Genomic DNA, 16024 nt, shown 5'->3' on the forward strand with positions numbered 1-16024 from the left:
CAAGGTCGACTTGGGGGTTAAGGGTCAAGGTAGACTTGGGGGTTAAGGTCGACTTGGAGGTAAGGGTCAAGGTTGACTTGAGGGTTAAGGGTAAAGGTCGACTTGGGGGTTAAGGGTCAAGGTCGACTTGGGGGTTAAGGGTCAAGGTTGACTTGAGGGGAAATGGGCCAAGGTTGACTTGGGGGTTAAGGGTCATTGTTGACTTGAGGAAGGAAGGCCAAGTTTGACTTGGGGGGAGGGGACTTCTGAAATGACATGAATAAAACATAAATAACGATTGGAATAAAATTGTTTATTCATTGGCTATTCTAAAAGCTATGTACAGTTTTAAATTATCTCCCCAAACCCTATTAGCAAAACCCACTAAATAGGTATAAAATATTAATAATATCTCATAAGTATGAAAAACACGCAGCTTTTCTTTTGAAAAAAAAAAATACTCACCAACTTTCATCAGAAAACCTAGTAATATATAATCCCTTTAATAGGTTTCTGCTTCTATTCATGTTGAAATTATTATCATAACAATGCTAATAACGTATTACATTGCGAAATTCTGTCGATAAAAATATTTGAAGACTACGGGGGCGCTCCTATTAGAAAAGGTGTGCAACGTTTTAACCATTTCATTCGTGACTTTCTATGTATTTTTAACATGAACAAAGACAAATATTTTTTATTCATTTTATTTAAATAATAAATAAAACAAATAAATAACAAATATTTGCCTTTGTTCTACTACATTCAACGGTTCACGTGCATTAGAGAAAGTACGACTATAGCGATACTATTGGTGCTGTGTGCAAGGCACCATGGCATAACGCCCCTGCCACCAATGCGTGGTATCTGTAAATGCATGTAAATGCCATGTGTACAACTATGGGGCTATCTAGTGACGAATTGCGAATATAATTTCTTGGTGGCATTTAAGCCTTATATGAAACGGTTTCTAGCCAAATGATAGAAAGGCCATATTTGGACATTCTGTGGCTTATTTGGTCAATCTAGCCATATATGGGACCGTTTCTATGGGGCAAGTGATAGCGCCACACTTCCGTGACTCATCTATAGTTTGGCGGATCCTTAATGTCCCTCGCAGACTTTCTTGTTCTGTGATACATTTATAGTTTGGCGGATCCTAAGAGTCCCTCGCAAACTTTCTTGTATGCCCACGTATCTCCCTTCATGCGCTTTCTTCGGATGCCTGGATCACGAAACCATAATGTTCATTAGCATAAACGCAAGGGTGTTGAATCACGTGACAGACGCATGAATATGCAAAGTACAACCCACAAACTGGCAAGCGCGGTACTTGGTGCGCCAGGGTCCTCTCATAAGGCATTGGCTTTTTATTTTATTCCAGAGGAACTCACCTATCAATTCCATCTTGGGGATGTGACAGACTTCCATCTCGAATTCCAAAATGACTTTGCCTCGATTATCGATTGTTTTGCATCGTAATACGTAGCTGAGTAGAAAGAAAAAAAATCAGTCGCTCTTATCATCGTAGTCGTCACCATCTTGGACATTATCGCCATCATCATCTTCAACATCATTATCATCATCAAAGAAAATATATGCTCACTTCTTTTTCTTGAAAAGGACGTCGTTATCATTGAGAACTCTCTGGAGTTCCTCCATCACCTCATCTGCGCTCAGTGTTGACGTGGTGGAGACATTATACAAGGCCTAAAATTCACATACAGATAAGCGCTAAGGACGGACGTAGACACATTGAACAAGGCCTAAAAGTCACATCACACAGATAACCGCTTAGGACGGACGTGGACACATTATACAAGGCCTAAAAGTCACATCATAAAGAAAAGCTCTGAATGTTGACGTGGTGGACACATCATCAATACACATTGTCCTTGGATTTGCTTATCTGACAGTGTGCTATGGTTGCACTGGAGATAAGTGTCCAATACTTTGACTTCAGTCCCCCGTTATTTTCGTTCGCAGCCGTCCTTTACTGTATTCTGACATTAGGTATGAGTGAGCGGGAGGGGCGCTGCATGTGGGTGCGTGGAAGCAAGTGATTATACCTTACCAGACGTGTTTTGGTGTAATAGAGGAGTGGTCGTACCTTGACCTTTCTTGGCCCTGCGCCGGAAAGCGCACTCCGTTTCGGTGTAATGGCGTCGATCACTTTATTGAGTCCTTCCTCGATACTGCTCATGATAGCCCCCTGAACATACACAAAAAATATATAGCACCAAGCAAATACTAATCTTTTACCCTGAATTTAGGGATGACATTTTACACGGGCACACGATTTACGGTCAACTCGCCACCAAATGGTGGTTGTCCATTGGTGGTGGCGAGTTGGCTACGATGGTGAATTGACGGGATACCGGCACAAGATGCCTGATTCGCTAGGAGTTTGAACAGTAGACGGGTTTGTCAGGCCTTTGCACTCAGGGTAATTGTTCACAACTTCAAACGTTTTGTGAACAAGGCAATGCATGAGCCCAGCTGTGGTTGTGAAAGATCCTGAAGGGGTTAGCTGAAATGTGTCTTACTTCAGGTGATAAATGGGTGACCAGAACAGGAGTATGCAATGGGGAGGAAGACGTACCTTCTTGCCGGCGGTAGAGGGTGTGCCCCTTTCTGATCCGACCCTTCTTCGGGGTGTGAAGGGTGACTTGAAAGGTGTTTTTCTTCCCTTGCCTTTCTTGTCGAGATCCATGTCAAGGGACAGCGAAATGCTGCAACCGGACAAACGTTTGAGGCATGGTACACTCAGGAAACAGCGATGTAAAGACTGTAGTGTGATTGTGATGATTAAAGAATTCTGTTTGCAAATGTGGAGGGAGAAGTCCAGCTAATTGAAGGTCACAAAACACCAGGTGCATTTGTGCACTCCAAAGTCTGACACTATATCACCTCCTGTCTACCTGCGTCTTATACTCACATCTTTGACTGAGAGATTGGAGTGAGGTCAGTAGCGCCAAAATGGTAATCTGATTTGGACATGGGGATATCACCCACTCCTGGAAAATCACATAATAAATTAACATATGGCAAATGTACACTATCACTGTCATTATGTCCTACTTCGTCTTGGGGTGAATGGTGCCACCTACTTCGTCTTGGGGTGAATGGTGCCACCTACCTCGTCTTGGGGTGTAAGGTGCCATCGGTGGGGGCATTATCTCCTTGGTGGTTGGTGTGCTAGGGATGTTATCAGGCATGGTGTCAGCCCGTGGTTTTCGCTCCAAGTCATCCATGGGACCAACATTATTAAGGATGGCCCTCTTGGGTTTGTACGGAAGAGGTTTAGGCGGCGGAAGGGCGAAATCCTCTTTTTCGTTCTCGTTCTTTTGATTATTGGGTTGCTAAAAGAGATATAAAATAGTTACAGCTCTTGTTTTATAGAACAAGAATCAACTTAGCAAAGCACTGGCATTTTTCTGCTAGCTGATTGTTGTTCTGAAAAGGGATGAAAATCTGTTGGTCTAATTGACTGGTACATTCATTTACCTTGTTCTCCTTGGAATCATTGCATGTTCTGGTGACAACAAGGGAGGTTTATGTGAGTTGTTTTATTATCAACTTGCAACATAATACCAGGCGACAACCATCAAAACTTGAGTTCTCTTATCAATGTAAGCCTTGCAGTACCTTGAGTACTTGGGCAGCAGCTGTGGCCTCTCTCCCTGACTTTTCTTTTTCCTCAGCAGAAAATATGTAGCAGTGGCATGATCATACTTCCACTGTGAAAGGAAAGAGGTATTAAATGCAAGATTAAATCTGTAAGGTAGAGCAGCCAAGCACTTGTCTTCTAATTGTAAGCAGTCAGGATGTGATCATACTTCTACTGTCAAGGAGTGCAAGGCAACAGTTTTCTGCTTGTAAACGTACTTGCTAGAACCTCCACCTAAAAACTTAGTGTTTTCTTTTTTATGTAGCACACAATGTGATCAAGACAATGAAGTTTGACTTTGACTTACAAGTGTCATATGTTCCCTACTAGTACTTTTAGTAAGTGTCATCAGAAGTTATGCTTTTTTTAATAACAAGTCCAGAGCATCATGAGAACAAAACGCAGGTCTCAGATGGTAAAGGACCACATCAGTAGATGGATTTCCCGTTGGCCTGTACCTCCAGTATTCGCTTAGCCATTCTCTCAGTGGAGACCTCATAGTAGGCAGCAAGCTCCTTGATGACATCCATCTCTGGCTTGTCTCTCTACACAACAAACAGACAAACCAATGAGGAATAAGTATGAACAAAGATACAGACAAACAAACAAATGAGGAATAAGCAGAACAAAGATACAGACAGACAAACCAATGAGGAATAAGTATGAACAAAGATATAGACAAACAAACCAATGAGTAATAAGAATGAGAAAGAAAGATATAGACAAACCAAAGAGGAAAAAGCCGAACAAAGATACAGACAAAAAAAACAACGAGGAATAAGAATGAGGAAGAAGTTACAGACATAAAAAAACAATGAGGAATAATTGCGAGGAAGTAATACCACAGATACTGTAAGTAAAATAAGGGAGTATCTTGGTACCATCTTTTGCACAGTTTTTTTTGTTCTGACTAAGGGATAATGCTTAGAATGTCAGCAAAACTACTCTATTTTCATAGAGGCATAAAACATACCTTCTGCTGACTTACATACCTTAATCTTTGTCTGCCATTTTACAGGTGCAGCATAACCCTTCATCACCCAATCATGGTTCACTAGATCTTGGATTTTGGCACGTTTTCTAGGACTGACCTACATTGACAAATTATAAATTGCTTGTAGGCTTGTTCAGACAACATGCTGTAAATACCTTCCGCATTACCAGCAAAGAATAGAAACCATAGTCTAAATTGATTGGGGATAATATGTTTGCAGGCATGCCAGTGGGTAAAGCATGATTCCTCCCCCTCGTTTTATACTCATATATATAGGTATGGAAATACCTAAGATAGAAGGAGGGGAGGGTAGTCTTTCTTTGTGAAGAGTCAATCGCTGTGGAGTGAAGGAGCAGGAATTTAACTGTGAAGGAGTAGGGCAACAATCTCACTGTGAAGGGCATGAAGTGGTGGGATAGCATTTTCTAGACATTGAATGCTCACTGACCTGCAAAAGTTGTCCAAGAATGGCAACGGTGCCTTGAGACAGCCAGGAAGGGATTTCATACTCTCCTTTCTAAAAAATTTGTTGTCAGAACTTTAGGAATTTTATAAGAGAAATTGATTTCATTTTACAATCTGAGCCCTAGCCTGCGCACTTCTGAAATAACAAACAACTGACCTGAATAAGTCTGTACAGTTTGTAGGTGTTGTCATCATCAAATGGGAGGAATCCACAGACGAGGGCATAGAGCAGTACACCCATGCTCCACAAGTCAACCTGGTCACAGGATGAATCCAGACAATTGAAGTCAGGAGGTTATAAGATTGTGGCATTTTATTTATCAATTTCATAGTGCTTTTTACAGCATGCAATACAAAATGTCACCTTATAACTGTACCTCATTTCCAAAATAAGGAAGGCCAGATATTAACTCTGAAAAATAAGTAAAGTTAAGGTAAGTAAATAAATAAGATTTATATTTATCAAATGCCCTGTTGTTCAATAAGAAATGGTTTAATCCATGCAAACAACCATAGATAGCACACACCTGGAGCAGCATATGCCGGTGAGCCACAGCATGTCTCCAGTTGTTCTGTCATCCCGCCTTCAGGTTTGGCAACTAGGCCGAAGTCAATTAGCTTGATATTCTAGTATGATAACCATTTATACAAATGTCACAATCTTGTGTATATAACAATCTTAAAAAAATCTTTGTTATAGTAGAATCTGTTAGTGTGCGACCATTTCTTGTTTGGGAATAGAAATAGTCAATCATACCACCATGAACAATCAATTCCTTGCTGTGTGCAGTCAAATGGTTTATGACGCAACAGTAAGAACATAAAAGCCATTGATTAGTTTAGATGAATGATTGACTACGCGTTATTCCCGAACAAGACGAGGATTTTGTATTTGCCAAGGTCGCACAACATTGAATTTAGCTATAAAAGGATCCTACCTGCTCTTCATCAAGAAGAAGATTTTCCTGTTGAAAAAAAGAACAGTGTTTTGGGATGTTCAATTAGAATAAAAAAAATTATAAACAAACTTGACAAAACAAACAATCTTACTAAATAAAAACATAACATAATAATAAATAATTCATATCAGCCTGTTTATGGTTATATTAATAGAAATAAAATTGATAAAGTTAAACAAATTGGAATAATCTTCACATACAGGTTTAAGATCTCTGTGAGCATATCCTTTCTCATGAATGTATGCCACAGCTGAGATGATTTGTCGGAAAAAACCTCGGGCTTCATCCTCCTGTAGAATAATAATAATAACAAAATATATAATGCTATAAAAATACCAAATGAGTATGGTTTTATTATCTGCATCACACCAAAATGTTTGTGTGCGAAGATTAGACAAGTACCTTTAATCTATCCTTGTGTGCGAACATTAGACAAGTACCTTTAACCTATCCTTGTGTGCAACATTAGACAAGTACCTTTAATCTATCCTTGTGTGCTAACATTAGACAAGTACCTTAAATCTATCCTTGTGTGCTAACATTAGACAAGTACCTTTAATCTATCCTTGGCAACAATGTAATCAAACAGCTCTCCGCCTTGTGCATACTGAAAAGGGAATCAATGTACACTTACTATTTCTGTAAAGTTTAATTCTCTATGGGCCAATCCACTTATTATTAGAACAAGTGTATTTCTTTTACATCATTTTAAGTAAAATCTTGCAGGCACAATCTTTTTCAATTTTCTAGTCAATCAAATTTTAATCTTAGACATAAAATTGTCCCACACAGGTGCCTTTTCCCTGCCCTAGGTGGTATCCACCTATTATTACCTCTAGCACCATATAGATGTTCTCATCCGTCTCTATGACATGATACAGCTGACAGATGTGCTGATGACATAGATCTTTCATCGCCTCTAATTCCCTTTGAACCCGTGGAAGATCATGCTGTAACAGAGATATATAATATATATATATATCCAGAAACCTGGATAACAATATGGCAATGGACAAAAAAAAAAACACTTAAAAGTTGAAACAATCTAGACAGCTGGAATTTCAGGTTATTTTTCCATATTCTTTAGTTATATTGAGGTTCCACTGGAGCCTAACAAACTTTCCCTTACAAGCACATAGTTCAGAAACTTCAGTGCTGAAGCTTGTACATGGTTAAGGCTAATCCAGGGAGTGGTGGTGGTGAGCGGGAGGGAGGGGGGGGGGGGGGGGGGGGGGGGTAAACCCTCAAGTCAAAATGCAGTTGAGGTAAGCAGGGAGTTCTGCTTTTAGTTTGAGTTAGGAAGGAGTTACAGTTAGTTTGCATTCTGGGTTCCACCGTAACTGCAATTATGTTACCCTGTTTTTGAAGGTCTTGTATCTTGAGGTGAACAGAAAAATTACTATTTATTTTATCAAATTGTACGTACCCCAAGTGCTTCTTTGTTCATCATTTTGATTGCAACCTGAGACAGAAGGATTGATCAAAATATCATTGAGCAGTAAAATATTTTTTGATTAAGAACATTTCTCAGAAAATAATTACTTTATTTTATACTGTTTGGTAAATCAAATCAAATTTACCTTTTCGCCTGAGGTTCGATGCACAGCAAGCTTAACTTTAGCAAAGCCGCCTGAATGACATTTTTGGAAATCAGAAGTTAGACGTGACTTTTTGAATGGGACATGATAAGTTAAGATCAGAATCACTAAAGATAGGAGGGAATTCTTAGATTCTTGAAATACAAGAAATCACTAAAATACTGAACGTGGAAGTACAACACATACACGAGAGAAGACACAAACACTTTCATAGTTTGACATATCTTTTGGTTTCTTTGAATTTATGATAATAATCAACAACTAGTATTCAATAAATTATGTACAAAGAAAATGGAGTTCATTATTTTAGCTGAACAATTATGCTTGTGACGAGGTTAAAGTGATATTATTTTCGAAACAAATAACAACAGCATCGAATAAGACAAAATGAAACCGTTTAACTCATCGAAATCAAAAGTTCACAGAATTCCTCTGCGAAGACAGTTTTAGAGCGCTAACAACTCGATTTTAGCCAGTTATATGAAGGACTTACCACTTCCAATGGTTTCTCTGACATCATAGTACTTGCTCAACTCGACTGGAAAGGCAGGAGTAGGCATTTTACGGCGAGGTTTTTGATAGAAGGTCAAACACGAGGATCAAAGTTCTTCTCCCCGGAAGAAAAGACCAACCCAACGTTTCACAAGTCTACTTCTTCAAATTAAAGCTTTTGTTCCGTTCTCCCCTCCGCTATCGGTCGTTGAACGTTCTGCCCTTTAAATGTGAGTTTAAAAAAGGTGAAGTTTTAACGTAAAATTGGCTAAACAAGTAAAATATTTGTTCTGCTCGTGACTCTAGCTCGATTTACAGAACTGCGCGGTCGTGTAACGGATTTGAAATTGGCTGATTGACGTGCTATTCGAAAATTGACCAATTGTGTTCAAGCTTAGGACAATAAAACACATGAATAGTTTTCAAGTTCTTTCCCAGTCCACCGCCACTTTTTAATGCGATTCTGATAATTATGCTCCGATAATACTCGCTTTTAAAAATTATGCTAATTGTTTCCAACATTATACTCGTAAAAAAATGGGAAAAACAATGTAAAAAAATTATCTTTAAACCTCTTCTTTAATTTGGCCTTGAATAAGGCGATATCAATTACCGTAATTAGAGTCCATTATCAGATACGCTGAACACGGCTGCACTTTCTTTAAAGACTGAGGTCCGAGTACCTATTGGGATATCGGAATGCATATAGCACGAGTTAACCTTTCCTCTCTCGCGAATACCAACAACACATTTGTGTCGTGCAGATTCACATAATTTTCTTCGCTCCCTCAACTCCCCCCCCCCCCCCCCCCCCCCACCCCCCCATGACTGTAAATGCAAGTGCAAGCTTTCTTTTTGTTTAAATGTTAATATATATGGGATATATCTATGGGGTTGGTTTTAACATTCTCGGTCTGCAAAATAACAAATAATTCTGAGTATTGTTTTTATGCGAAAAATGTAAAAAATCATGCTAGTTTTGTGCAATCCTACCAAAAATCACGCTAGCAATGGCGAGGTAGGAACAGGTGGCCATATTGAAAAACTACCCAGAACACCCTGGGAAGCAGGTTGTTCTCAGAGCGGTATTACTCCGGGCAAACACCCTACCCTTCTTTTCATAAAACTGGAGCTTTTTCACTATGCCTAGTTGTCTTGCTTTTAGGAAAGCAAAAAGGCAATGCTCGATAGAATTTGTATTTTGACAGAATCTCGTATATCCCTGTTAAGGGAAGCACGCTTTTTTGTCGATGTTGTTGTTATAATTGTTTTTATTGTTTAGGGGGGTGGGGGTGGGGCTGAGGAAGAAGGAATGGGTAGGAAAGAAGGGGAACAGAAAGGCTTTAAAAAAACTTGTTTCTAGCACACTGTTGCTCTTGTGAAACTGCGCAATATGTTGGTGCTTGAGCGCGAGGAAAATAAATTTGAGTCGTGCTAGAAACATATCGATCAGCCTAATTGGCCCTCGGCCGTCAAGTAAGTGTAGCCCTGATCAATAATGCAAATTAATTACAAGAAAGTCTGATTCTTCAGTATAACTTACACCGTACCCAGGAACCTAGGAAAGCTTTGTATTTCACCAAGAGAGCATAAGATAAGAGAGGGACACTTTGGTATTATCCGCGCGCCATGTCGCGTCCGAATCCGGCTATTTTTAGTAACCACCACCCCACCACTGCGCGTGAGGATTTGCTCCTTTTATTTTGTCCTACTCCCCCGCGGGTTGCGTGTTGTTGTTTTGCCAACTCGATAGGAATGAAAAGAGATCATGTAAAATAACTTGGGAGAAGAAAACAGGTCTAACTTAAGTTACCAAGATTGGCAAATATACTCACAGAAAGCTAAATTTCTGAATAGTTTGACTGTTTTGTTTGTCTGAGCGGCGAAGTCAAATTAGAAAGAAAAAACCGACGAGAGATAAAATGGCGGCGATACTGCGTTTGATTCAAATCCCGACACCAGCTTGTATAATAACAACATAATAATATAACATATAATAATAACAACATCATAGAAATATATTAATATCTCCCTCTTTATTTCCTCACTTTTACAAAAGCTCAGATACTTCAGCTTGCTGGCTTTGATCATCACAAAAATGCATTCCCTCGCTACAAGGATAACTTTTATGAAATGTATTTTTCTTGGATTCCTTCTCAATTCACCGAAATATTCACAAAAACCAATATTATATCTAATGTCTAACTTACAGATTGCGTTTGGCCATTAGGAAGATAATGAATGTTGAGAAACCAGGAAAAAGCAGCAAAATCGGTGATTGAAGTCTTGTTTTGGAAATCTTGCAATCCTCAAAGTACTACACCCCCTTAATAAACCGCAAGTGCCTGTATCCTTGATGCTAGAATGAAATTTTCGATGGTATTTGTGCAAAGAGGGTGTTTTTTCCGGTTTCAAGTCACAAAGCAGCGGCAAACAACAAGATGTAAATGCCAAAGCGCGGGGGTGGGGTGAGTAAAAATGCTCACGCGCAGTGGTGGCGTGGTGGTTACTAAAAATAGCCGGATTCGGACGCGACATGGCGCGCGGGTAATACCAAAGTGTCCCTCGGGGGGGACCGGGGGGTTTCAGAGAAACTAGTGGGAGGCGTGGATCGCCCCTCCGGGCCTCCCAGCCTCGTCTCCCGTCTTAGGCCTGGGAGGCGCGAATCGCCCCTCCGGGCCTCCCAGCCCCGTCTCTATATATTACTATAGCGCATTTTTGGTCAGGGCAACCCCGGTTTCGGCTACCAGCCCGGTCCCCATGGACTACTCGGAGGGTTGTGGGAACCCTGTGTAGGCAAAAGATTTTTCGCGTACACAGACTGCTGCGCGGCAGCTGCGAAAACCAAATGTAGGCGCAGCTCCGCTGCTAGATCTCTCGCCCACGCGAATTTTGCGGGGATGCGGGCGCACCTGCCGGGACGGCAGCCGGAACGGCAGCAGCAGCAGGGCCCCGGCGGGGGCGGGACGCGGGGCCACAGCGGGAGGTGCCGGGACTGCAGGCACGGGGCGTAGGAGGGGCGGGGCGCGGAGCCACGGCGGGGTGGGCGCGCTGCCGCGCAGCCGCGGGGCGCAGGCGCGGCGGAGCTGCAGTGGGGCGCCGGCGCAGCCGTCGTGCAGTGCACAGCACAGCTGCAGCGGGGGCAGGGCGTGGGGGTAGGAGGGGGCGGGCGCGGGGACGCGGGGCCACGGCGAGGGTGCCGGGGCGGCAGGCGCGGGGGTGGAAGGGGGTTGGGGCAGCCGGGACGGCAGCGGGGCGCAGGCGCAGCTGTCGCGCAGCAGGGCCGCGGCGGGCGTAGGAAGGGGCGGGTCGCGGGGCGTAGGCGCAGCTGTCGTGCCCGCCGTTCCGGCTGCTGCAGCCGACACGCGGGGCGTAGGAGGGCGCGCTGCCGCGCAGTGGCGGGTCGCGGGGTGGGTCGCCCACAGCTGCCGCGCAGCAGTCTGTGTACGCGAAAAATCTTCTGCCTACACAGGGTTCCCACAACCCTCCGAGTAGTCCATGGGGACCGGGCTGGTAGCCGAAACTGGGGTTGCCCTGACCAAAAATGCGCTATAGTAAGGAAGGAATAGACGCGGTAATCCAGGAGAACACAGAACGAGTCCAAGAGCTGCAAGGGGCGGTAGCCACAGACAGGGAGACCATCGACGACCCTAACACGCCAGAGAGGCATTCTCCAGGAGAAGGTGGGCTGCCACGGCCTCTTTGGTCCGCAGGCCCATGGTCTGGAACGTTGCTTGTACTGCCATCGCGGTAGCTCTACTTCCTAGGACAGCTCTCCGGTTGCTCCGTATACCTAGGGCTACCAACTCTCTAATTCGAAGTTTTGGGCGACCCGCCCCGCGACCCGCCACTGCGCGGCAGCGCGCCCTCCTACGCCCCGCGTGTCGGCACGACAGCTGCAGCAGCCGGAACGGCGGGCACGACAGCTGCGCCTACGCCCCGCGACCCGCCCCTTCCTACGCCCGCCGCGGCCCTGCTGCGCGACAGCTGCGCCTGCGCCCCGCTGCCGTCCCGGCTTCCCCAACCCCCGCCGCGCCTGCGCCCCGCAGCTGCGCGGCAGCGCGCCCACCCCGCCGTGGCTCCGCGCCCCGCCCCTCCTACGCCCCGTGCCTGCCGTCCCGGCACCTCCCGCTGTGGCCCCGCGTCCCGCCCCCCGCCGAGGCCCTGCCGAGGCCCTGCTGCTGCTGCCGTTCCGGCTGCCGTCCCGGCAGGCGCGCCCGCGTCCCCGCAAAATTCGCGTGGGTGAGAGATCTAGCAGCGGAGCTGCGCCTACATTTGGTTTTCGCAGCTGCCGCGCAGCAGTCTGTGTACGCGAAAAATCTTTTGCCTACACAGGGTTCCCACAACCCTCCGAGTAGTCCATGGGGACCGGGCTGGTAGCCGAAACCGGGGTTGCCCTGACCAAAAATGCGCTATAGTAAGGAAGCAATACCAAGACCTTGACGAGAATCTGTTACGGTTCCAGTTAAGCCGGAAGGGGAAGACGGAAATACGGGCTCACAACTACGGCAAAGGAGGAGGTTGGAGCAAACCATACCCGCTGTTCAACAAGGATGGGAGCATCCAACAGTACGTTAAAAATCTGAAAGGCTTCAAGCTGGCGATGGGGCCCGTGGCAGAGGTAGACGCGGTAATCCAGGAGAACACAGAACGAGTCCAAGAGCTGCAAGGGGCGGTAGCCACAGACAGGGAGACCATCGACGACCCTAACACGCCAGAGAGTCGCCGTCAAGAGGCCCGTGAGCGCAACGAGGAGAGGCTGTCCGAGATCGACGAACTAGAACGCGAAAACCGAGAGCTCGAGAACCAAAAGCCGCTAAGGGAGCGCATCAAAGCCATCTTCAAAAAGTACGGCTTCACCGCCACCGCTATCGGGTTGGCCGTAGCGACGACGATCGCGGCTATTGTGACGTCGCTCGGCAAGTCGCTCTCCTCCGTGGCCAGAGGGGTCGGTAACGGGCTTAAGGCCATCGGGAAAAAGCTAGGCGAGCTTCTCCCCGGGCTAGAAGGCAGCATCGCGAACTTCGTGTTTAAGGCCGCAGGAGAAGCGGTGAAATTCCTTGGCGAAAACGCGTGGCTGCTCATTCTAGCCGTAGCCGCGTTCTTGGTTCGTCAAATGCAAAGCAGTCATCGGAACAAGTAATACGCCGCGGCCACCGCGAGTGCCGTCAACCCCGCCTTGAGGGCGGTGTGGTCACTCTTTTCGCCCGACGTGCTATGCGCAGCTGCAGCCGGAACGGCACCGGCGCCGCCCCGGTCCGGGGCAGCCGCGCCCTCCGCGTGCACTTTCGCAGGGGCGCTTTGCCGCCGGGGCGGCACGTGGTCAGTCGCGTGTTGCACCCTAGAATGCCCACCGGCCATGTTATGAGCACCGACTGGCTTTGCCTCGGTGTTGATCGCGTTTGCGCCGAGCTTCATGGAGTCCGTGGCTTTCTGCAGCTTATTGTTGTAGCCCACGACGCTTTGCGTGTTTATCACCAGATCGCTCGGCATCAGCCACACTCCTGGTGCAACCGCAAGACTCAGTCTCAGCTTGGCCTCCTGCACGGCTAACTGGTACCTTTGCACGCTTTGAGCGATGTCGTTTTCTATGATCGCGTCTTCGAGCAGTTCCGTGAACTCCGCCTGCGCCTCCATGGCCGGCCTACCGGCCCCTGCGATGGAGGAACGAACGTTTACCTGCGCGCCAAGCACTGTGTAGACGAACGCCTCGACCGAGCGGTCGAGTCTCCCTAGCCCTGCTTTTGTCAGCCCCTCGCCTTTGGGAGGCGCAAACCAGCTATATTGCACGCCCCCGTGGTCGTCGTTGCGTATGAAACCCACCTGCTTCCCACTATTGTACGTCCCACCTTCGTCGCTAAACAGATTGAGGTGGCTCGGGTACTCGTCCGCCGCCGTGTGGTAGCCACGGATCACGTGCACGTTGCGATACCCCTCCCCCGGGTAGAACACAAACACATCGCCTAGCCCGTGGTTTCCATCGGAAGTCCGGCTTACGCGGCAAACCGAACTCTATGCACAGACGCTCGAAAGCGGCCTTCTTGTAGGGGTTACCTTTTTGCGTGAACGGGCTTTCGCCAGGCAGGGGGACGCCGAGCTCGTAGAGTATCCTCCGGGTGGTAAAGTAGACGTGAAACCTTAGAAATCCCCTGATGACAGAGGGGAGCGTGGCGAAAGTGGGTCAGTTAGGGACACCCCGCATCCGGCGGTTGCGCACCAGACCGCAAAGTTGAGTTGCTGTGGCCAGTACCCATAGGAAGGCTCCGATAGCCACCGGCGAGACTCCTTGGCGGACTTGTGCGTGACTACTGTCTCTTTGAATATGTCTCGGACCCTAGTCGTGAATGATTTGTCCTCAGCCACGTGTATCTCCAGCTGCGTGAGTAGTGGGGTGATGTCTGAGGCCGTGCTCTCCACGGGGGTCGCGGGCACGGCGTAGAGCAGCTTTTGCGCGAGGGTCAGAGACCTAGGGAAACCCAGGAAAACCGGTTTTTTGACTTGTTCGGCTATAGCGTGTTTGATATGTTCGGCTATAGAGGCTCCCGCCGCAACTGCCGCCTTCTTCGTCTCCTCCGCCTTCCTTCGGGGGACCTCGTTCAGCATCTGCCAGCCTTCCCAATCCATGCTCAACCCTATTAAACACGAAGGCGGGCTATGTTCCACACAATGGTGGTCCTACACGCTGTGTTCACCGGAGGTGAACTGACGCTCTTCTTCGAGCAGCCGATAAGGCGCCCACGCTTTGTGGCGCTCCGGCAGTGCTCGCTGTTTAACAGCTGGTATAATCTCGAGCGGGAGCAGCAGATAACGACTATAGCCCCCCTCCCGCCCATCGCTTCTCTGCCAGCCGGGCACCACACGGCCGAGTCCATCGTGGAAACGATCAACCACGCTAAAAGCCAGATTCTGACTGCGATGCTGGATCCCCTCACCGGGAAGATCGTGCTCGTGTCCACAGGCATTGTGTTCCTGAACGCCGAGCTTTGCGCACTATTTGGCCTAGAGGCTAAAGACGATCAGATGGGGAGGGGCGGGGCCTCGCACTGCCCTTGGGGGCTCCCCCACTTAAGGTGACTTTGCCGAGAATAGAGGCCTTCTACATCTTCTGCGACATCGTAGACCGCTCGCAGTGCCTCGCCTTAGACGAGCCTTCAAACGTTCTCGCTTGCCTAGAAACCCGCGGGAGGCCGCACGAGAAAGTCGTCTATGGGCCCGACATCCCCGTTCGCGTCGCAGCGTCTTCCTCTGAGTTTGTCTCGAGTATCCGAATATGGATCAGGGATGACCACAGTAGACGGGTGGACTTTAAGGGCAAGCCTGTTCGCCTCGTATTAGAGCTAACCTAGGCCCGACATAACAGGCATGGCGAACAGCGACGTTAGCAGCGGTGGCATATACCCCCCGCTTCCCAGCGTCTGCCCCCCGCAAACGGCTACCGCTCCGGCGAGCACCGGCGGCAACGTGCAAAGTTTCCGACTCCAGGTAATACGTGACAATCAGGTAGGTCTAGACAATGAGATAACGCATTATCGACAGGTGCGGAAGAAGTATAAGCGCGCCTTCGCCGTTACCCACGCTGTGTCTGTGGCATCCGGCATCGCTGCAGGGGCGCTTTCCAGCGCCGGGCTGGGAGTCTCTTAGAGTGGGATAGGGGCTCTGATCGGCGCTCCGCTGGCAGGGGTCGCTGGGCTGGTCGGTGTCGTGGGCGCGGGCGCGGGGGTGGTTTCTAGGGGTCTTACGAGCACGGTGGCTAAACACGAAGACACGATGGTTTTAACGGAGAGTAAGAAAAACTCGATCAGCGAGCTGGTCTCTAAGGCTCTGCAAGACGGGCGTATCTCAGACGACGAGTTTCGGCTAATACTTC

General features: G+C 47.1%; 1 protein-coding gene across 2 annotated transcripts; it reads right to left on the minus strand.

The window, feature by feature from the left end:
* Nucleotides 1-455: 455 nt before the first annotated feature.
* On the minus strand, nt 456-8509 carry LOC5516441 (maternal embryonic leucine zipper kinase). 2 transcript variants are annotated; one of them, XM_048733686.1, is made up of 22 exons: nt 8159-8508; nt 7648-7697; nt 7494-7529; nt 6901-7017; nt 6621-6674; nt 6268-6357; nt 6047-6073; nt 5636-5735; nt 5486-5520; nt 5266-5364; nt 5092-5160; nt 4642-4740; nt 4108-4194; nt 3628-3719; nt 3487-3514; nt 3119-3341; nt 2918-2996; nt 2582-2711; nt 2090-2191; nt 1586-1689; nt 1374-1468; nt 456-1204 (listed from the first exon to the last, which is right to left on the minus strand). In XM_048733686.1, the coding sequence occupies exons 1-22, from the start codon at nt 8223-8225 to the stop codon at nt 1122-1124; spliced, it is 1866 nt and encodes a 621-aa protein (XP_048589643.1). In that variant the 5' UTR covers nt 8226-8508; the 3' UTR covers nt 456-1121. The 2 variants fall into 2 exon arrangements, with proteins under 2 accessions (XP_048589643.1, XP_048589644.1); XM_048733687.1 differs by lacking the exons at nt 456-1204; nt 1374-1468 and having other exon boundaries at nt 1595-1804; nt 8159-8509.
* Between the last annotated feature and the right edge of the window lie 7515 nt (nt 8510-16024).

Source organism: Nematostella vectensis, chromosome 10 (genome assembly GCF_932526225.1).
Source record: "Nematostella vectensis chromosome 10, jaNemVect1.1, whole genome shotgun sequence".
Lineage (NCBI taxonomy): Eukaryota > Metazoa > Cnidaria > Anthozoa > Actiniaria > Edwardsiidae > Nematostella > Nematostella vectensis.